The sequence below is a fragment of the Bos javanicus genome, chromosome 12 (genome assembly GCF_032452875.1).
Source record: "Bos javanicus breed banteng chromosome 12, ARS-OSU_banteng_1.0, whole genome shotgun sequence".
In the NCBI taxonomy this organism is placed as follows: domain Eukaryota; kingdom Metazoa; phylum Chordata; class Mammalia; order Artiodactyla; family Bovidae; genus Bos; species Bos javanicus.
In genome coordinates this window covers 84,480,646-84,504,055 of record NC_083879.1, presented here as the reverse complement: position 1 = coordinate 84,504,055, position 23,410 = coordinate 84,480,646, and the positions used below count along the sequence as shown (strand labels likewise).

Genomic DNA, 23,410 nt, shown 5'->3' with positions numbered 1-23,410 from the left:
GAATCCCTCAGACCACCCAGGAAATGGACACCTGTCTTTCTAATGATCACCTTCAAGTACATACACTTGCAACTTGAGGTTCAAAGGAACCGCCATGAAAATTCAATTAACTAGATAGTGACTTCCAGCAAGTGGCTATTGTTGGTAAGCAACCAGCCCAAAACTCACTGACCAAACAAAACAGGAAGTGCTCATTATGGTTCTAGGTCCTTTTGTCAGCATGGGTGGCCTGATGGGGGTTGGCAGGTCTAAGACAGCACCCTCCTCCCCAAGGGCCCTGGGGTTGGCCAGCCCTTGGCTGGCTCACAGCACCTCTCCCCACCCGAGAAGGACCTGGGCTCAAGCGTGAGGGGCAATGACAGGGATCTCAGGGGGCTCTTGTGAGGCATTAGAGTTGGCGCCTCTTCACCTTGGCTGTATTCTCTTGGCTACAGCAAGACACAGGGGCCGCTCAGATGCCAAGGTAGAGAGAACAGACCTAACCTCTTGATGAGAGAAGTGTCAGAGCGGTTGGGCAGGGCAAGGATGCAGAGATGCAAGCAGCCGGGGGCAGTTTTGCCCCATGCTTCTTCACTTCACTTATTAGCTCGCTCACTTTTGAAACGCGTAGTTTGAAAAGTGCACCTCGTTCTGCAAAGCGCACTGCTGGCTGACAGAGACCCAGATACAAAGAACAGAGGGACAGAGGGCAGTGCTATCCTCAGGGACACGCCCATGGACAGGCACGCTAACTCTAAATTATCATCTTGGGAGGAAATAAAGAAACCATTTACATTTTTTAAAGGTAGCTTTAAAACTATGCTTTTTTAAAAACTCAATTTTCTGACCGTTTCCATGTGGGAGATGTTCCTGGGAAAACTCAGGTTTCAAGTCTGACACGCAGGGTTCATACTCCAAGCCCACTAACTCCTCGCAGCTGGGTGACTCAACCCCTCTGAGCTCCAGTTTCACCATCTGAAGAACACGCTCAGCTGCTTCAGTCAAGTCCGCCCCTCTGTGACCCCAGGGACTACAGCCCACCAGGCTTCTCTGTCCAGCGGATTCTTCAGGCAAGAGTACTACCACGGGCTGCCATTTCCTCCTCCAGGGGAGCTTCCTGACCCAGGGATCAAACCCGAGTCCGCTGCACCGCAGCCGGATTCTTTATTACTGAGCCACCTGGGAAGCCCCATCTGAAGAGAGGAGACAATGATTCCTTCCACACGCTAATGTCAACATTAGCTGCAATAATCCCTGGCTCAAAGCCTGGCTCATTTATAGGCAATTTCCAATTTATTGTTTATAGGCAATTTCCAATTTATTATTTATTTCCAATTTATTGGATAACCACAATAAATGCACCTCACCACCTACTATTACATCTGCACCCAGGAAAAAGCCAGGTTTGGAAAGTGTATTTTTAATAAGATGATGTGTCAAGAGAGAAAAGTTAAAAGCTTGGAGCTGACGAAAACTAAAAATGTCCTTTTGTTGAAAAGCCCATCCTCCTCCATGAGGAAATGATATTAGAACAAGGCACACCCCATTTAAATCGCGGGGAGGTTTCCTTCCCGGTTTTCCTTTGGGGAGAGGCAGGGTCCCCGAGAGCCAGAGTGGGGCATCCTGCTCTCGCCTCTGAACGGTGCTGGGCCATCGTTTATTCTGGCAGAGCTGCCAGTGTCCGACAGGCGCGGAGGAGCTGAATGCATACAGATTCTGTTAACTCTACCCAGCAGGACAGGTTATCGGGGGTGGAGCAGAGGCCAGATGCATTTCCCCAGCGAGAAATGAAACAAGAGCGCGGGCACCGCTAGCAAAGCGATGGGTTTCACCCTCAGCATAAAATAGACAAGCTTTAGCCTCTGCACTCTTGGCTCAAGACAGGGCTACAGGAGAAGGCCCACGGGTTTTTATTAGCCTAATACATCACTGAATCTCTTACATACATTATTAGATCTATTTGGCCCTCAAATAATATTTGCAAATCACATACTAGTCATTATCAAAAAGGAAAAGCACCAGTGTTCAATACTAAAAATGCCATGGTCTCATAGATCTGAAAGATCATCTCTTTTCCCCTCATGTCTCCTAAACACATGCACTCAGGGAAAAGTACACAGCTCTCTGTTGGTTTGATAAGTGACCTATTATTGAAATAATTCATCATATTATCATGATTAATATTTGTATTTAAACATTATTGTGTCCGTAGTATGTGGTAATTTTTATAATAAGGACGGTAATTTTTAACCATCATTTTATATTTATTACGAAGTATTTAAAAAAATTTTGAGTAATACAATATACATGAAACTTTGGTAAACCTCTCACATTTTTTTATTTCTCTGGATCCTTTTATTTTTTTAAAAAAATGTATCTCACAAAAAAATGAAAAAAAAAGTGCAATTACAAAGAAAAGGTTCATAGCTCTTTAGGAAATCATTATACATATGAGTGTTTTGGTAAGGAAATGGAGCAGAAGGAGAATTATTTAGAAAGCAGGTTTTGTCTTAGATATTTTGCTAAATTGTGTAGTTTTGGTTGTCATGGCAATAAGTACCATGATTTAAATGTCTATGCAGAAATAGAAGTCACTCCTACCATATCCATAAGAATCAAAGAAATCTCATTACTTAATGGGAAAAAAAATTCTCAATTTGGATGAAGGAGGGAAAAACACGGCATGCCAAATTTATTTTTCTGACAAACTGCTTGTTATTTAATCTCTGAAACAAAAATAAAGACAAAATATTTAGAATTAAACAACAAAGGAAGAGCTACATACAAATCTCCTGGAATGCACTAAGTAGGCAGAAGATACTTCATACACTCAGGTCAACCAAATCATCAGAAACTATGAAACAAACATTTCAGTGAGGAAGTCAGATAAAAAAGAGAAAAATTCAGAGTCAAAACAGGGTATCATAAAACTGCAAAGATTAGTCAGATAAATAGCATACACATGAGGAAGGACAACAAGGCAAATAAATTGAGTTTTGAAGACAATTCATACAGGCACATTTAAGCAAGACATGTCAATGAGACTGGGGCACAGGCATAAATAAATAATATCAGGACCGAAAGCTATCAAACCAGAATTATAAGAGATGCTGACTGGAAGACTATAAGCAAAAGAAAACTGTGATTTAGTTGGTGAATGTACTTAAAATCTTAAAGTGGGCCATTTTCTAGAAAATATATATGACCTTAAAAAGAGAGAAACTAATCTGATTAGAGCCACACACTTTAAGATAGTATTCATAGGTCAATTCTCCCTTCATCTCCTCAAAAATTTTTTGGGAGAATTTCACCAAACACTCAAGGCATATATAACTTTCATTTAAAACATCTTAGAAGAGAAGAAAAACAGAATGCTCTCAATTCTTCCTTAAACATAGATGCAGAGGATAAGGTGGCGGGATGGCATCACTGACTCAAGGAACATAAATTTTGGCAAACTCTGGAAGATAATAGAGGATAGAGGAGCCTGCTGTGCTGCAATCCATGGGGTCACAAAGAGTCAGACACAAGTTCCCCACTGAACAGCAGCAGAAACATAGACATAAAATCAAAAGATTCTATTAAAAAAAAATCTTATCTCATTAATGAAAATAAATGCAGACATCCAAAATAATGACTAGAGAATCAAATTCAGTACATCGTGACCAAAATAGGACTTACCCTGAAAATAAAGAATTACTCGACATCAAAAAAATATACATCACTAAAATTTGCCACATAAGCTAAAAAAGGAGAAATAATCTTAATAGATAAAAGAAAAACATTCAACAAAACAGCATCCATCATGGTTGAAAACATTCAGCAAAGATTATCTACTGGAACTCTACCTAAACAGATTTGCTGCTAAGTTACTTCAGTCGTGTCCGACTCTGTGCCACCCCATAGACGGCAGCCCACCAGGCTCCCCCGTCCCTGGGATTCTCCAGGCAAGAACACTGGAGTGGGTTGCCATTTCCTTCTCCAAGGCATGAAAGTGAAAAGTGAAAGTGAAGTCGCTCAGTCATGTCCGACTCTTATCGACCCCATGAACTGCATCCCACCAGGCTCCTCCGTCCATGGGATTTTCCAGGCGAGAGTACTGGGGTGGGGTGCCATTGCCTTCTCCTACCTAAACAGATTACTCACTGACAAATGTTTAGAGGTATTACATTAATTTGGACACAAGACAAGAATAGTCTACTATCACCAGAAATTTTTAACACTGTACTGGGAGTGCTGGCCAATGCAATAAAATAAGAATAAACAGAACGACGAAAAAGACAAAGAAGACAAGATCACTATGATCATTTTCATGAAGATATTCCACTGGAAAATTATTAGAACTAATAAAGTCAGCAGGGTTTCTAGATATAAGATCAACATATGAAACTCAAGATTGAGTATCCCAATAAACAAATTAAAATATAATAGAGAAAGAGCATTCGTCATAGCAACAGAAAGTACAAAGTAATTAGAAAAGAATGAAATAAAAATGTGCAAGAAATTGATAGAAAAAACACAAACATATTTAAGAAATTACAGAATGTATGAAGAAAGAAATATATAAGAAAATATATATATATTTCATATTTATGAAAACAAAGAATCAACAGTCTAAAAAGGGCATTTCTCTCCATATTAATCTATAAATATATTTCTCCACAAAATCCCAAATGAATCTTTTAATGGACTGAATCAAACTGACTATAAAATTCATATGCAAAAATAGAGATCCAGAGATAACCAAAATAAATAAGAAAAATAAGAACATATTGTGAGAACTTACTTATTAAAACAATATATTACTGATACAGTTTAAGTCAAATAGATTAAAAATCAGGAGGGGGTAAAAAAGTATTTCTAATAAGTGAGATAGGGATAATTGAATATCCATCTAAAACATAACATTAAATCAGTTTCTCATATAAACAAAAATAAATTCCTGATGTATGGAAAATCTTAAAGTTTGGGGGGAAAATGTAAGATGACCTTGAAGTAGGAAAAGAATGACTATGCTAAGTGCCTAAGTCAGGTCACTGTAAATCCCTGAACAAAGACCACCACGCCTGTACGAGCACGTCACCACGGGGGCAGCGCAGAACCTGCTTTTCGTGTAAAACCTCACTGGTAGTCAGAGAAATGCAGGTTAATACTCTCCCCATAATTCTGCTACTAAATATATACCCCAGCGAAAACTCTAAACAGATATCTCAGGGTGCGACATTGTGACTGAGAAGGAAAGGAGACCTAAGTGTCCATGTAAAAGCAAGCAAATGTGGGCACTGTGGTTTCTCTGCAGGGAATTCAAGCAGCAGACACAAAGAATGAATTAGCTCATTAGTATCAATGTAGTTAAACCTCAAAAGCCATGTGGGGTTAAAAAGGGGAGCACAGCATAAAGTGTACTGTATGAGAGCATTTCCTTACTTCTTGATGACTCATGACGTTACACACTTATTATGAAACACCAACATCCAGATGAATTTTTAAAACTGTGGGACATTTACACAGAATCGATGACACAGACTTCCTGTGTTTGAGCAGGAAGGAGAGGGATGGATTTATGCAGGATAAACAAAAGTAACTTCAGCTTTTAGCTGCAATTTTCTATTTCTTTTGTGTTAAAAAATTCTGAAGCAGAAGTGGCAAATGTTAATCATATGAGATAATAGGTAAGGCTCTTCCTGATTATAATCTTTCACCTCCCCCAAATACACTTAATGAAGGAAGGTATTACATGCTAAATGGGGAAAAAAATCAAAAGCCTATTTTCCTTTTCTCACAAAGGCACAGCAGGTATTTTAGTATTTCTATGAGGCATCTGGGAGTTAACAGTATAAATTCATTTATTAAGAAGTGTTTTACATCATAATTAACAAGGCAGTGTACAAAACATCATTTTACCAACTCTTAATTACTTACAAGTGTTGGTATAAATTTTCAGATTATCTTTCTTCTGGATGTGCAATATCCATCAGAGAACTTAAATCTTTATAATCATTTTAACAAAGTTCTAAGAGGGAAAGATAAAACTAATAAGTAGATACTCGAGTCTGAATCAGATTTATTTACACATTCAGTCTCTGCTTCAGCTGCAGGTTTTGCTTTGTATTTGCGTGTCTGAAATGAGGACAGGTAAACATGAGAGAAACAGAGAATGAGATATACTCAGGATTCACAAGTGATGTTAAATATATCAACAGGATCAGACGTTTCCTGGTGCAAACTAATTTCCAATTTTGTTATCAAAATAACGGTGAAAAGTATTTAATTTCTAGACGTTGTTCTCCTTCATTTTCTCATCACCCAGTTTATCAATTAGATAGTTAATTTATTTTGGTCTCAAAAATCTTGTGTGCGTGTGCACCTGTGGGTGATTCACATCGATATATGGCAAAAACCACCACATACTGTAAAGAAATTAGCCTCCAATTAAAATTAATTAATTTAAAAATTCTGTGTGTGCGCATGCCAAGTCGCTTCAGTCGTGTCCGACTCTTTGCAACCCCATGGTCTGTAGCCCACCAGGCTCCTCTGTCCATGAAATTCTCCAGCAAGAATACTGGAGTGAGCATTAAAAATTCTTCCTCACTGAGATTCCTTGAGTATAATGGGACAGATGTGTGTGGTTAAAGTATTTAATTTTGATATTCCTCTGCTTCTCAGTGGTCACACAGCCCTGCCAAGCCCTGTCCTGAACTACTGAGAACTAATACAGATCAGCTAGTGGATGGTCTCATAGAGGAAAAGTATTTAAGCCTGGAGGGAGGTGACAGTTACACGAATTCCATTACAGATTTGGCAGGCACGGGGCAGGGGGTGGGGAGGGAGCAAGCAGATATCTGACAAAGTGTGTTGCTTCTTTTCAATAAAATTTTTCTGCAACCTCTGACTCAGGAAAGAGGAAACACTGCCCACCTTAACACTTCCTGTTGGAGAGAATGATGTCAGATCCTCGGCTAAGACCAAGGTGACCATCTCTGAGGAGGCAGGGCAGGACAGGCGTGCGGATGCTCTGAGGCCCTTTGGAGAGTTTCAAGTCCCAATAATGAGCGATTACAGTTGCCTGGGATGTAACCAGTGGATGTGGCCACTGGAAGAGATTAATCTTCAAATTTTAAACTCAAAGAAGTAACCTGACCAAACTGACTTCCTTGCAAAAGAGGAAACAAATGATACTTTTGTAGGAACCATCTGTAACTCTTGATGGCTACATTCTAGTCCTTTTAAAAAGTCAGGTAAAGTGAAGTCGCTCAGTTGTGTCCAACTCTTTGCAACCCCATGGACTGTAGCCTACCAGGTTCCTCTGTCCATGGGATTTTCCAGGCAAGAGTACTGGAGTGGGTTGCCATTTCATAGACATTTATTTAAAAAATCTTTTGTTTAAACAACTTAAGAAAAAAAATAACCGCCCCCCGCCACACACACCTGATTTGAATTTTTAGACATTTGCATCCTGGGAAACAGGAGGAGATGGTGCAGGAAGCATGACAAATCCAGCTGCACAAAAAGCTAAAACAACCTGTAGACAGAATTTGGAAACTGTCCTAAGACTCTAGGTACAGCATTAACATTTACAGGTGACGTATGCTAGCAGTATGGGCACGGACTAGAATCTAGAAGACGTTTCTCATGGTTTGTCTGCAATGCAGAGGACAGGGCTCCATCCCCAGGCCCCGAGAGTTTCATAAACTAAGACGCTGACTTCCTGTCCCTGATGGATGAGATCCTTGACAAATCCTCAGTTATAGCTGCAAATCTAATCTACTGAAAATAATCTTAAAAAGATTAACATTCTTACCCCCATATTAGTGTAGTAAAAATCACATCTATCAGGGGGTATCTCAGTGTATGTTTTTAACAATCACAGATTATATCTAAAACTACAAAGTCAATTTTCTAATTAAAAAGAAAGTCAACAACAAAATCATTACAAACAAATTATTTGACTTAAAAATCCTCAAAAACTAGCAGGAGACTATGAACCAGATTGGCGGTACTATCTCAGAATTTATTAAGTTATTTAATCAACACATTAAGAAGTTAATACAGTCCAGTGACATTGTTTGTTGTTTTTTTTTTTTTTTGAGAGGAGAGTCCCCCCAAATTATATGTAAAATTGTGCATTTATTCCATTCATCAGATTCTCAAACTGGACTTTGACCTTAAATAAAGTCTAAATATACTATAACATTTCATAAGTACATTAAGTGCTATCTGGTTGCATCAATGAGAAAAAAATGGAAATCATAAAGAAGATTCATTATATCATATCATGTATATTATATCATTTCAATATAATATACAGCAAAACAGTCAATTCTGTTTAAAAATCCTTGGAAATTCAACCAATGTGTATATACACCACTGACTATTCATAACTTGTTATGAATTACTTGTGTGTAATACTACACACAAGGAGTTCTCAGCAGAACAAAGCTAAGAAAAATTCCCAAATGAAAACTTGAGCCATAAATCCACTTAGCCCAGTGAATTCACCTTGTCTTCATCTCAGAGCGTGAAGGTAAAACTCTGCTTCCACTCCAGTTCAGGGGGGCAATCTTCAGAGCAGCTACATAGGATCTCAAATCCTGAGCTGGGTTGTTTTTAAACCAGCCTTTAGAGTTCTTCAAGGCTATCCTCACTCTTTCCCCATTTGAAACACCTGTTGCCTCTAGGAAAGATAAACAAGTCTCACCGGTGAAGAAGTGCCATTTTTCTGAGTATGAAACTTACACTGCTTGCTACAATCTCATGAGCGCAGATCCGCTGCATGCATTCCGATGCATCTCATGTTGTCAGATGCTGGAGAGGACCGTGCCCACCTGATGCCCCGACAGGACCGCAAATCCACGCCCCTCTGCTCTTCTGCCTCAGGCCAGGGAGTGAGGTGCTGGTTGTGAGACGCCAGGACCCGCTGTTAACATCACCATCCTTTACAATGACTCACCAGGACTGCTGGGGAACACATGTGCCTTGTGGCAATGCAATGATGCAAATCTCTCTGGAGACCCAGGGCATTCCATGCTGACTTACAAAATCACTTTCTTATAAATTAAAACATATGAATTTAGAAGTGAAAGTGTGAGTCGCTCAGTCTCATCCAACTCTGCGACCCCGTGGACTGTAGCTCTCCAGGCTCCTTTGTCCATGGGATTCTCCAGGCCAGGATACTGAAGTGGGTTGCCATTCCCTTCTCCAGGGGACCTTCCTGACTCAGGGATTGAACCCACATCTCCCGAGTCTCCTGCACTGCAGGCAGGTTCTTTGCCTGCTGAGCCACTGGAAAAGACTGTGTTGCAGGGAAAGAATGAGGACAAGAGGAGAAAGGGACGACAGAGTAAGACGTGGTTGCATGGCATCACCGACTCGATGGACATGAGTTTCAGCAAACTCCAGGAGATAGTGAAGGACAGGGAAGCCTGGTGTGCTGCAGCTCATGGGATCACAGAGTTGAACATGACTTAGTGACTGAACAACAACAATGAATTTAGAAATGGGATAAGATACCAAAAATATCCTCCTGATAATTTCAAGAATTAAATCATTGCATTGATGTGTGGATTTTAAAACAAAACAAACAAACAAAAAAAACAAATAAAATAACTTCAATCTCTGTTTAAAATAGTCCAGCTTTTCTCACGGGTATACCTATTCTATACTTCTTCCTGTGTCTTCTCTCTCCAGGATCAATCTAAATCTACAGATCGAAGGACAAGGCCTCTGGACAGTTCCTGGAATGGTGACCCCTGCCTCCCGATGAGAAGCAGGATCACTTTGATATTTCAAACCCGGAGCCTTCATCCCAATTTGACCAGCCACCTGTCTCCCAGTGCTCACAGGGTTGGCATCTCAGAGATCCCAAGTTTCCCCCTTGTCCAGTGCTTCCTCCACCACGTGGCCAGTTTCTGTCTACTCACTCGCCTGTCCATGCAAGGATACTACATGACTTTTTCCTCAAGGAGCCCCCACCAAGTGGGAAATGCCGTGATTACTAAGCCTCATGGACTTTATTTTTCCAACAATCAAAGCCCACAAACTGCGCTCTGGACCCCAGGTAATACTCTGCAAATGTGTCGCAGACGTGTCAGGAGAGAAGGGAAGGAGCGGAGGGGTGTGGGTACTGATCAGAGGTAACCCAACATCGCTGCTTCCTCTAAACTCAGCCAACAGTCACGCCTCAGATCCCAGTGGTGCACAGGAGTAGCCACACTACTCTTTCCACTACTCTTTCCCCATTTGAAACACCTGCTGCGTCTAGGAAAGATAAACAAGTCTCACCTATGAAGAAGTGCCATTTTTCTGAATATGAAACTTAAACTGCTTGCTACAATCTCATGAGCGCAGATTCACTGCATGCATTTCGATTTGTTACTGAAGTTCAGTCGCTCAGTCGTATCCGAATCTTTGCAACCCCCTGGACTGCAGCCCGCCGGGCTCCTCTGTCCCTGGGATTCTCCAGGCAAGAACACTGGAGGGGGCATGGTTGCTGTGCCCTCCTCCAGGTGATCTCCCTGAGCAGCAACATCCCTATTCTTAAATTATTTCCTTTATTTGCTATTCTCCAAACAAGCAAGATTACAGAATCCACACAAAACAAGGAGTCTGGACTACACCTAGGGTTTCCACCATGCCCTCCATTTGCCTGTTTTTCCCAAGCTCCACATCACCACGGATGAACTAGGAAAGCTTCTTTCCAGCCACGGCCACCGAGATGCTGCTGTGGAACCACCCTGCTGTGTCCAGCACTGTGCTGACAGCTGTGTGTCCATCTCTCTTATCCTCGGGTGATCCTTGAAAGGGAGAAGGCAATGGCAACCCAGTCCAGTACTCTTGCCTGGAGAATCCCATGGACGGAGGAGCCTGGTAGGCTGCAGTCCATGGGGTCGCTAAGAGTGGGACACGACTGAGCGCCTTCACTTCCACTTTTCACTTTCATGCATTGGAGAAGGAAATGGCAACCCACTCCAGTGTTCTTGCCTGGAGAATCCCAGGGACGGTGGCGCCTGGTGGGCTGCTGTCTCTGGGGTTGCACAGAGTCGGACACCACTGAAGCGACTTAGCAGCAGCAGATGCTTGAAACCAAGCAGAGTTCTCAGCACCAGGTGCTGACCAGAGGGGCCGGCTTGGAGACACGAGAACTCAGGATGGAAATGGGTCAGAGTGAACTGGAGGGTTTGGTATCTGGCGACATTTGGAGAGCTCTCCGAATTTTCTATGATTCACTGAAGTAATTAATCACAAATACTTACATGTTTATGTTTAGCTCAAATAAAATATCAAAAGAATGTAATATAAGCATTTTTAAGACTTCAAAGGCTCAGTGACAAACAAAAAAATCTCCGTATGTATGCTTGAAACTCAGTTTATTTACTGTCTTATAATCTGCATGCCAAATTGTGCTCTCCAAAAATGTGGGTTCCAGATCATGCAGATATAAAGGAATAAATGAATGAGTGAATGGAGCATGTCTTCATTGCTCCTCTACTGAGTTATCTCCAAAACATCACCTACTTATAACCTTCCATCTATCAATACTTACTGTTAAGGTACTTCTACGGTAAAAAGTGGGGGCTGTTCCACAGGTTATATTCCTCAGGTGTCCCCGTATATATAAACCACTTTATTCAGAACTCATGGTGAAAATGAGTAAAAATAAACTAGAGGTTTCTATATCTGAAGAAATTTCCCAAAGTTTCCACACCTTCTCTGCCTCCCCAAGACCCTCTAACTTACAGGTGCCTCTACAGTAGGCATGTTAATACCAAAACTCTGCTGACGATGTCGGTGCAGGGAAAAAACAAAAAAACTTAGTCTAACACTGGTAATTCAACCCTGGATATGAAATGCAGAGATTGGGAAATAGGCCCAGTTATGAGAGATGCAAAAATGTGTTATCATTTGAACATTTTCAAGTTATTATTGTCCATTATACCTTAGGAAGAATCTGTATCTCATTTCATAATCACAAGGATAATAAACCTATTTGGAACCGAGGTAGAAAAAGTAGAAATTTTTTAAACGTATAACCTTATAATACTGTGCCTACTCTACTATGATCCAGAAAATGAACTCAGCGTTCTAGGAACAAACATGTCATCTACTTAAATGTCACTTATTTTCCCTTTACAACCTGTTAGAGTACATCTTATTTATATTTATTCTCGCATATTTTACAAAAATTATATACTGTGATAAATATGTCCTATTAATATAAAGCGTGCCTGCCAATGTTAACCACAGGGAGATACAGATATATATAGATAATACAGATTTTCTGACATAATTACAACATTTTTAGCAAGTTGAGGACTCATGAACAATAAGTCTATCCCAAGTTTATCCAAGTTTTGAGACTTCTCGGTGGCTTAGGAAATGGTTCTGTAAATCTATAAGCTTTCCATGAACTTCAACAAATTAAAAATACTGCAAATACAACCTTTCTATGCATTATATTTGTATTGAAATTCAGGTTTGGGTGAGTCATGGGAGAAACAGAGAAGAAAAAAAAGGGGAGTTATGACTCAAATGAGAACACTGTCTTTTAGAAGTCAAACTTCTGATACACTAATTTATCTCTAATTTTCCAATAATCCCTGTCCCTATGCATTCACTTAGTAAATAAACACAGAGCTAAGACTTACATCATAAACCCACACACTGACACAGTAGCCGTGCTCCCACGGAAAGGCAAATAAAGTGTTTTCCAAGGTTGGTGTTTTCCTATGTGTGCAGTCAAAAATCCAGACTTTGTGTCAGTTTTTCCAACTGTATAATCTAAGTCTCTATAAGATTTAAATGGCAAATGGAAATTTCCTAAAAGTTCTTACCTGCTGCTAAGTCATTTCAGTCGTGTCCGACTCTGTGCGACCCCATAGACGGCAGCCCACCAGGCTCCCCCGTCTCTGGGATTCTCCAGGCAAGAACACTGGAGTGGGTTGCCATTTCCTTCTCCAATGCATGAAAGTGAAAAGTGAAAGTGAAGTCGCTCAATCGTGTCTGACTCTTAGCGACCCCATGGACTGCAGCCTACCAGGCTCCTCCGTCCGTGGGATTTTCCAGGCAAGAGTATTGGAGTGGGGTGCCATTGCCTTCTCCAAAAGTTCTTACCTGCAGTGGGACTTAAATACATTAAGGGTTTCAATGTCAGCTTCAGCAGAACAGCCAACAATTGCATACAAGACACATTTGGTTGTCTTAGCCTACTTATATTATCCTGTGAATCGTCTTCATATTTAAAGGGAAATCACAAAGTAACTGGTAGCAAGAAATAATGACAAAATCCAGAGTCCTCACCACATCCAAGATTACGGATTATCTGCTTAAATGCAGGTAACACTACAGTGACCCTCAAGGCACAGACCGTATATGGAACACGCCGATCAACGCTCTGGGTTTTTACGTGTATATTTTAGTGAGAATTTTAGTATGCCTCTGTCTTTGGAATCTTCTGAGACGTCTGCGTGTGTTTAAGAACTTTCCTGATAATACAGGGCTGTGCTAATGTTTTCCGGGGACCCTCTAAAAGGAGCGGCTCTCAGGAGTTTGGTGAAGTCTGTATGGACAACAAAGAAACCCTCAGGACGCGGCGTTCAAAGACCAGCAGACGTGTAAAGACTCCTGGACGTGATTTCGCTTCCAGGGGCCTGCCCTGCCCAAGGTCATCATTAGTGATGAGAATACTGACAAAGCCTTCCATCGGCAAGGGGCCGAGGGCATCTGTCGTTTTTAGATGATCAAACAGCCCCGAAAAGCTGCTGCTTAAAGATGACCGAGGCCAGGAGTCAACGTGGTTACCATAGAGACGCTTCATCAAATAACCCCCAAAAAGGAAGGAAACAGGAGGGATGACCGAGCTGAAACACGGCATCCCATCGGGTCTAGAGAGACACGGGCGTCTCAACAACGGCTGGGCTGCAGATATGCTCAAACTGTCCTCGCCCCAGAGGTACATGTCTCTTCATACTTCTGGGTGCTCAAAAGGCCCAGAGAGAAGGCATTTGCATCTCTATGCGCAAGACATGACTGATTAATTCACCTAGGGGGGTGGGTGGGGGGCTCAGATCCCTTAAAAAAATAGTCTCTGAAATCCTGAAAGTAGAATCACCCCACTAAAATGAAATGTTTTAGTGACACTGGACTAGGAAGCATCTTTAAGAGCAAGCCTGGCTGAATCGCCCTGGCGGGAAGGACGCGTGAGAGGCGTCCATCACACCCACCTGCTGGGCTCCTCGTCACTGCGGAGGCGACAGTTCACCGCGTTCACCAGAAAGCTGAACAGACGACTGTACAGGGACTTGGCCAGAAGATCCCGGTAAAACTCAGCCATCGCCACGGTGTGCCGCCGTGTAGTCACCTCTCCTGGGAGAGCGAGGAGGGGAGAGTAAGTGAGCACGAGGCTGTTCCTCGTTCAGAAGCCAACAGAGCTGGGCTGTTTATCCCTCCACATCGGCGCACATCAGAAGACGCTACCAACATGCTGTGACTCTGACAAATGCAGCCCCTGCCAGTTATTACAAAAATACGTATCGGTGATTTTGAGAAAAAAAAAATAATCCAACGGAGGAGGAGCCCTCAAAACCACAATCCAGAGGCAGGCTGGTGAGGCAATGAGCTACAGTGAGTGAGGGAAGGACGTTTGGGGAAGTCCCTCTGTGCACACTGAGTGCAGACCCACACCACAGAGACGACCTCGGGAGTGTCCACTCGTCAAGTCACGCCCGACTGTCTACGTGTGACCCCACGGACCGAGCCCGCCAGGCTCCTCGTCCATGGGATTTCCCAGGCAAGAATGCTGGAGTGGGCTGCCATTTCCTTCTCTAGGGAATCTTCCCAACCCAGGGATCGAATCTGCATCTCTTGTGTCTCCCGCATTGGCAGGCAGGTTCTTTACTACTGAGCTACTTGGGAAGCCCATGAGTTGAATGGCGTCAGAGTCTAATTCCCAGCATGCCATTTACGAGTGATTTGATGCTCAAGTTTATCTAGCCTCTTTGAATCTTAGTTTTCTCATTCACTAAAGTGGAAAGAGGAGGGGATGGTTGGATGGCATCACCGACTAGATGGACATGAGTTTGAGCAAGCTCCGGGAGTTGGTGATGGACAGGGAGGCCCGGTGTGCTGCAGTCCATGGGGCTGCAAAGAGTCGGACACAAATGAGCAACTGAACTGAAAATGGAAAGAATTAAATCCATGCCTTAGCAATGTGTGCCAACTAAAAAATCCAGTGCTTATAGCACCCGCTACAGCTCCCTTCAGTTCACAAGTGCCCAGGAGGCAGCAGCTCTTGTTCTGTCTGATGAAGCAGAGGGAAAACGGTGCTCGCCAAGGAGGAGGGTGGGCTGCTACCGCGGCCACAGCCACAGCCGATGTTTTAATTGCACAAATCCTCTTGGGTTGATGACTTTATATCTAAAATGCCCCATTACCTATAAAAACGCAGCTCATCAGAATGGTCTCTCAAAAGTTCACAAAGGTGGAAGGCAAAGTACAGGAAACCTTACCCTTAAAATACTGGATGTCGGTGGTTAAAGCAGATGCCAGCTCATCCGGAGATACCTGTAGCATTCCAGCCACTGAAATTAAAGCGGTGAGGAAAGCATCAAGTTATACACATGTGGACAGCGAGAACATGGCGTTTTATAGTTGGGAAGTGTGTACAGACCCATTCGAATATGTGTGTCTCAAAGAAACGGAGCTACCACTGAAATTGGCAAATTCAACTAGAGAAACGGCTTGATTAAAACGTCGAAGAGCTCCTGGGGCTCCGGCATTAAGCTGCTGCAGGAGTTTCCCCCTCCTCACCCTTACTAATGGCCCGGGATGCCTTTTTCCCCAATTTCTGGCTAAATCACTTAGATATGGGGTAAAGATACCAGTAGTCACCACAACCATCATTGTCTGTTAAGGTTATTTTGAAAAAAAAGCTGGGAGTGACTAACAAGGCCACTTCAAAGGAGAGAGGTTTTTGGCAAGATCTTTAAAGGGAAGTAATTATGTTCTGTTTAAATGTTTAGTTAATAACATGCCCTCCAAATATACAGGGTAGAGGGGTGGGGTGGAGAAAACTCAGAACGATATAAATAAGCCCAATTACGTGCCAGAGCAGCAACACTGTTACTCAGGCGGGCAGCGTGGGGACATCAACGTGCATCTTATTAATTCACACGACCGGAAAGACAAAAGAAGAAAGCGGGTCTTGGCTTGTTTTCCCCACCACCCTCCCTGAATCCCACTCTGGCAAAAGTGGGGTGAGCCCCCTGACTTTTCTGTACTGTGTCTCCATCTACTGGCCAGCCTGGAGAACTGCACGTCAAGGCATCGACGGTCCATGAGTTCCACTGACCTCGTTCCAGGAGCTGGAGGTCAGACACCAGCGCGGAGTCGGCCTCGGAGACAGCGGTGAAGCCAACGTCGCCGAGGTGCAGCACGGCTGCCAGAATCACGCACAGGTTCCCCACCTCCTACGCGGATGACCAACAGAGAAGATAAAGGTGTTGCTTAGGAAGAAAAGATGCAGAGACCGATCCTTTGGAAAACCTCCAAGTAGGTTAAACAAAATGATGCGCGGCTGTGATTTTTTTCCGACTCAGAATGTCCCATAAGGGAACCACCGATCAATGGTGAAAATGGGCACGCCCCATTTAGGGCAAGCAATGTTAGCCTTAAAAATTCCCAGTAATTCCCGGATTCCTAATTGGTACTTTGGGCAGGAAAAGCTCCTGCCGGAGAGAGTTTTTTTCTAAGAACAATTCTCATTTGCTCATTTGCACAGTGTAGTCCCTGTGCCATCCGTGAATTTCGTGCTGAACTTCCAGCTTTCAGGACAAGGTAGTTTTATTATTAACAGCTTTAAAATGAGCACATTGAGAAGGATAATGTGCCATTTTCAGGTATAATCCTCTCTGACTTCAGCGTTACTTAGACATGCTTTTGGTAGCCTCCAAATCACAAATTAGGGCCTCAGATTTTATTGATCTGTGCCTGTCTGAATAACCTTTTCCAAGCTCCTTAAGCTACCCAACATCTCCCTCTCCTGTTTTTTAAATAAATCCAGTCGACAGCTCCCTCTCCCGTTTTTAAATAAATCCAGTAACTCCTCATTAAAGTTCCCAGTGCTCCAAAAGAGACACACTCCTGGACACAGACATGAAGACTTTGTTCCGTCATCAAGGTTCTTGCGGTTCCGTACCGTGATGGAGACAGAACGGTGAAAAGCAGCCCGAAGGTGAGTGACGGTGTGGGGATACTAACAAGCTGCTCTGCGAGCAGGGGGCGGTGGCTGCTGTCAAGGCATTGACAGCAACGCGGTGAGCAAGCCCCCTGTTGTCTTGCTGGTGATGGAGGATCACCTTCATGGTCAGATCTCCCGGAACCACACTCACGAGTTCTGACTCAAGGGTCTTGCCAGCCCAGAAGTACCTTCCTCCCAGTCTAACTTGATCTTTTCCTGCTGATGGACTAAAACTGTCACCATCTCAGTCATACCTGAGGATCAAGACAATCACTTTTTGGTCTTGGCTTAATCGCATGAATTTCTTTAACCAAAAAGCTTGTTAAATGCCCTGTTTGGCCCCTTATGTGGAGGACATATTCTGTGTGCCCTGCCTTTGAAGATCAGTCATGGGTTTCTACAGCCCCGTTTCCAACGAGCTGATACTTGGCAGAATGATTGCTTACCCGCCTCTCTATCTCAGTTTCCTGTAAGTGAGTAGAGATTGCAGACATAAATGGAGGAAGGGAAAAGAAGTAACAACAGCAAAAAAAAAAAAAAAGCAGCAAATGCAAAGACTGAAGAGTGCGAGTGGCAGGAGTTCGGGAAAGAGAGAAACAGGGGGATGCACAGAGAGAGCAGCAGAGAGCAAACGCCACACGGCCGCTCGCTCCTAGGATTCCACTCCCTGATTGGAGATGGACAGAAGAGCAGCAGAGAGCAAAACGCCATACGGTCGCTCGCTCCTAGGATTCCAGTCCCTGAATGCAGTGAGGCTGGCGTGGACCATCCACTGAGGGGGAGCCCCCACCTCCTACCCCTCCCTTGCTGTCGCCCTGCAACCCCTTCCACCCCTTGCTGCCCCATGAGCCGAGGGGAAAGACAGGGACCCAAATCGATCAATGTATACTGAGTTTAAGAAAAAAAAACTAAATCTGTCACTAAATCTTGGCTCATGAACTACAGGCATACCAGTTACCCATGCAGTCTTATGTTGATTGCTAATGAGGAATTAGCTGTCATTTAAAGTGACCCCATACTGAATGTCGGGGACACAGAGATGATGCATAGGAAAAGGAGATTTGTGGGAATTTCCGAGGTCTTGGTGGCTCAGTGGTAAAGAATCTGCCTGCCAATGCAGGAGACACAGGTTCGCTCTCTGGGTCGGGAAGATCCCCTGGAAGAGGAAATGGCCACCCACTCCAGGATTCTTGCCTGGAGAATCCCATGGACAGGGGAGCCTGGGGGGCTACAGTCCATGGGGTCGCACACAGTCGAACTCGACTGAAATGGCTGAGCACACTTCACATCTCTTGTTCTCTAGACCTGTGTTATTCAATTCAGTGAACACTAACCATGCAAGACCGTGTCAGTTTAAACTAATAAGAATTTTTTTTAAAAAGTTAAAAATCCATGTCCTCAATCTACCTCAGCCTCCTCTACCGTGCCCAGCAACCCCAAGTGGCCAGTGACTGCCATACTGTAGGTGAAATCTGGAACATTTCTGAGATCATGGAAATTTCCATTGTGTATCAGCAGGTGTATGCACTTTAAATAGTACGTTTCAGCTTTGGAGGCATTTGATAATTCTTTAAGAATTAAAAAAAAAAAGCATAGCGTTCAAGAATATAGTTTAATCGAGTGATTAGATTACTCTCCCAAGTGGTACTTGGAAGCAGACAGTCCCTTCTGTCTGCCATTTTTCTGGAGTCAGCCAGTGCCCAGTTCTTATCTGTTTTGCTCATGTGGTCCCTGTGGGAAAAGGTCTCAACCACCTTCTTGAAGACGGCAGCCCATCTTCACGGTACCCTGTGGCCCTGGGAGTGATGTTTGCTCACGGCTCTCTCCCACTAGCATGCAAGCTCCACGAGGCAGAGGAATGTTTCTGAATGAATAACTTTTACAAACTAGCAGAGGGTTGATTTCCTCAGTGGAATATTTAACCGCATGACTCACCAAGTTACTGAAGCCAATTACATTGAGGGCTTGTTTCAAAACAGCAAATTTCTCCCTGTTCAGAGAATGCTCTGCTGCTGATATATCTTCTCTAAGGGTCTGGCGCAAATACCTGTGAGGAGGAAAAGCACACAGTTTTATGGCTTGGCTTGTCAACAAACCCCAGCGGTGAAGTCACTTCAGCCATGTCTGGTCTCCAGACTAATGGACATCACCTGGACACTGTGTCCCTGTGGTATTTATACGGCTTTGGTCCCTAAGAGCACATGCTGTTTCCGGAAGCAAGGAAGGAAGGTTCTTGTTGTACCAGAACATATTTACACTGGTTTCCTTGGTTCTCACTTGAGTGGCTCCCCTCCTCAGAGAAGGTCATGAGTACTTTGTGTATTTCATATAGAAATCTAGCAGATTCTACCGCACGCTTTGTAATTCATATTTGTAGTCAAGATTTTAAACTGAGAGCAATCTACGATTTCTTCTCGTCAATATCTTTTAATTATGAGGTGGATGATTAATTCATGGATTTATTCCTTTCGTTCAAAGAGCACAAAAAGGAAAAAAGAAGTTGACAGTGTTAATTGCTCAGTCGTGTCTGACTCTTTGCAACAGCATGGACTGGAGCCCGCTAGGCTCCTCTGTCCATGAGATTCTCCAGGCAAGAACACTGGAGTGAGTTGCCATTTCTTTCTCCAGGGGATCTTCCCGACCCAGGGATCGAACCCAGTCCTCCCACGTTGCAGGCAGATGCTTTACCGTCTGAGCCACCAGGGAAGCCCTAAGCACAAAGGACTCGCCCACCAAATACACAACACTAACCCTTGAGGATACAAAGAGCTTATCCTTGGAGGCCCAAGAGCACACACGGTGTGTCCACAGGCAGAGACAAGGGAAAAACACGGCTGGGATGCAACACGGAAGCAGAGTAACAGAAGGCCTCGGCCTGTTTGCGGAGTGCAGAAAGGGAACCGGGGGAAAGGCTGCAGGCCAGGACGAGGCTTCGGTTTCAAGAGCTGACGTTTGAGTGAGGATCGCCCAGGCAAATCCGAGATCCAGGGTGATCCTCAGAATAACTGGCACCACGCGCGAAGGCGCACAGGCAGGATCATATGTGATGTGTGTGTTGGAAACTTGCGTTGTTCGGCACAGTTGGAGCCTCTGGGGAGAGGGCGGAGGGTGGTGAGGCCAGACAAGGAGCCAGGGCCCCGTGTGTCCTGCAGAAGAGTCTCCATGGTGGCGTGGAAGTGAGGCTGTGCCCAGGGTCCTGCAGAAGAGTCTCCACGGTGGCGTGGAAGTGAGGCTGTGCCCAGGGTCCTGCAGAAGAGTCTCCATGGTGGCGTGGAAGTGAGGCTGTGCCCAGGGTCCTGCAGAAGAGTCTCCATGGTGGCGTGGAAGTGAGGCTGTGCCCAGGGTCTTGAAGCAAAGAAAGCCTGGCGGTTCAGCAGGGATTTCCCCGCAGCCAGGGAGGGGGCCTGGAATTAGCACTCAGCAGCTGTAGTAGTTCAGTCGCTCAGTCGTGTGTGACTCTTTGCAGCCCCAGGGACTGCAGCCCACCAGGCTCCTCTGTCCATGGGATTCTCCAGGCAAGAATAATGGAGTGGGTTGCCATGCCCTTCTCCAGGAAATCTTCCCAACCTGGATCTCCTGCATTGCAGGCAGATTCTTCACCGACTGAGCTACGAGGAAGGCCTGGGAAGAGATGAGGCAAAGAAATGAGCTGGCAGGTCTAGGGAGAGACCAGCAGTGAAGAGAAGTGGAGGAGATGGAGAGGCAGGTGGGCGAGAGGAGGGCTGACTGTTCACAGGGTCGGTGGGGGGGGGGACGTGTCGATGGCGCTTGGTAAGTTTCTGTGTGGGGAAGCGGGGTGGAGTGGGCCTCAGCAGTCAGGGGGGCATCTCGAGAGGAGGAGTGTGTTCTTGAGAGAGGGAGACAGAGTTTATCATGGCTGTGTTTGTTCACTTTGAATTACTTGCTAGAAGTTCATGTGGTGTTCCAAGAAATAATCGGCTAGAAGGATCTGAAATTCAGAAAAGTCCAGAAAATAAGCCCTGGAAGTCGTCAACACGAAGACGACTAAAATCACAGGAGTGAATGAGCGCCCTGGAAAGAAGGTGCCCACATTTTACGGATGAAGACAGAGCTGATGAGAAGAGACCGTAGGGGCAAGGGGAGGGGGTGACAGCAGGCAGGTGCAGACTCTGTCGGTGTCGACGAGGGGTCTAAAAGGCCTTCTCTGCCCTTGACCTTGGCTGGGATGGGGGTCAAAGTGAAACAGCCCACCAGATGGGGTGGGGAGTGGGGAGACCTCAGGAGGCTTCTATGGTGAGGCAGAAGCACATTAAGACTGGAGGAAACGAAAAGACAGAGGAGGAAGGAGAGGGTCTGGACTCGGTGCCCCTCAGCCCAGTGGAAGGATGCTGCCCTCCCCATATTTGGGTCAGGTGATGAATACCGGCCGGTGGCTGGACATCTCAGGGAGTAGAGGGACCCCTGCTTATGGCCTCAGTTTCTCTAGGACGGAACGTAGATGATGAGGCAAAGCGGATTTGAGGAATGGGCTGAGAATCTAAGCCACTGGCTGTGGACAAGGGACACTGTGGTCAAGCAGAGGGCTTCCCAGGTGGCGCTAGTGGTAAAGAACCCACCTGCCAATGCAGGAGACACAGGAGAGGTGGGTTCGATCCCTGGGTGAGGAAAGTCCCCTGGAGGAGGGAATGGCAACCCACTCCAGTATTCTTGCCTGGGAAACCCATGGACAGAGGAGCCTGATGGGCTACAGTTCATAGGGCCACAGAGAGTCAGATATGACTGAAGTGACTCAGCAGGCATGGAGCCAAGCAGGGAGACACGGGAGGTTTAGTGAAGCAGCTGAGGACCCCGGGGAGCTGCTGGCCAGCTTCAGCGGGGCTCTCTCTTTCTCCGAGGATAGGTGAGCTGGGGGTTGGGGTCTCGCACCAAAAGGAAAAGGTCACGGGCTACCATGCTAGCAAGGGGTTGAGTTAGGATGGTCAGAGCCGTCTGGCCTAAAAGTCACAAAATTCTAGAAGCTGTAACCAGTCTTAATTCTTCCTGTTCTTACAGAAGTTTTTCATCCATCTTTGCTGGTGTCATCTTTTCTTTTCTGCTTGTAACATAGGATAGAATTCCATTCAGAGTGGTTATTTGACATCTTGTAAAGAACAATTAGCTCTCATTAACATTACAGAGTCAAATATGCAAAACATCACTGTTCCTTTCCACATTCTTGCAAGTTAATCAGTTAATGAACTCCACCTATGTAGAATTCAGTATTTCTTTATACCTCAGCATCTCCCACTTCGTGTGTCTTTATGGTGGGGATTTACAGCAGCTCTGACCTACTCCATGAAGCAGTTAAATTCTGGGCAGAAGGAACCATTGGAGTTAATCTGGGTAATTTAGACAGGGCTATTAAATCTGTAATGGCTCATGAGAAACCAGATCAAAATTGGGGGTTTTCCAGGGCAGCTGACCTGATGGCAGGAATGATGCTTGAAGACTGTCTGTGTTTTCCTCGATAATCAGAAAACTTGTTGGTATGAGGACAATGCAAAAAAAAAAACAAACTAGATTTCAATGTCTTCTATACAAACTTTACAATCCTTCTACTTTTCAGTAAGGCCAAGGTTGATTTCACTAGAAATATAGGTCTTTACTTAACAGCCAAACTCTATCTTAAAGTGGGAAGGTGAGTATCAGGGAAAAAAAAAAAAATCAAATGTCTACATTTTAGACATTAAAAGCACATTTTTTTCCCTTTGAAATCATTTAGTAATGAAACCGCACATACGGCAGGAGCTAGAGCAGCTCCAGGAGATGGTGACGGACAGGGAAGCCGGTGTGCCGCAGTCCACGGGGTCGCAAGAGTCGGCACGACCGAGCAAGGGAACGACAAGGTCACACAGGCAGGAAAATCCTGGAGAAGTACGCCTGGCAGAACACTGCGACCAAGAACGCAGCAGAGCTCTGTCTGACCCTTTCTGATGGCATTTTAAACTTTTATTGTCCATAAAATGGAATAAAAGTAGGTTAAATGTGAAATTAAAAAAAATTCATTTCTCCTTCATGATGACTTTATGTTAATTAAATACGACACTATGTGTGATATGCTTTCTAAACTCAGATTGCAAGGTCCACATAGAATAGGAGTATTTCCTGGAAAAAAATGTATCTTGCATATGTGGAGAGCTTTTTCAGTGTGTGCGGTCATTAATGAATCTCTTTAATAAGATACATAACTAAGTCAAA

At 44.2% G+C, this 23,410-nt stretch overlaps 1 protein-coding gene across 3 annotated transcripts in view; it reads right to left on the bottom strand.

The window, feature by feature from the left end:
• The window catches only part of MYO16 (myosin XVI), a 517,433-nt gene that overhangs the window by 183,375 nt on the left and 310,648 nt on the right, over window positions 1-23,410 (bottom strand). For all 3 annotated transcript variants that reach the window (XM_061435364.1, XM_061435363.1, XM_061435362.1), the window contains exons 17-20: window positions 19,148-19,259; window positions 16,325-16,442; window positions 15,483-15,554; window positions 14,199-14,340 (exon numbers count right to left, since the gene is read on the bottom strand). In XM_061435364.1, the coding sequence (XP_061291348.1) occupies window positions 14,199-14,340; window positions 15,483-15,554; window positions 16,325-16,442; window positions 19,148-19,259 (444 nt within the window). The remainder of the gene's footprint in view (window positions 1-14,198; window positions 14,341-15,482; window positions 15,555-16,324; window positions 16,443-19,147; window positions 19,260-23,410) is intronic.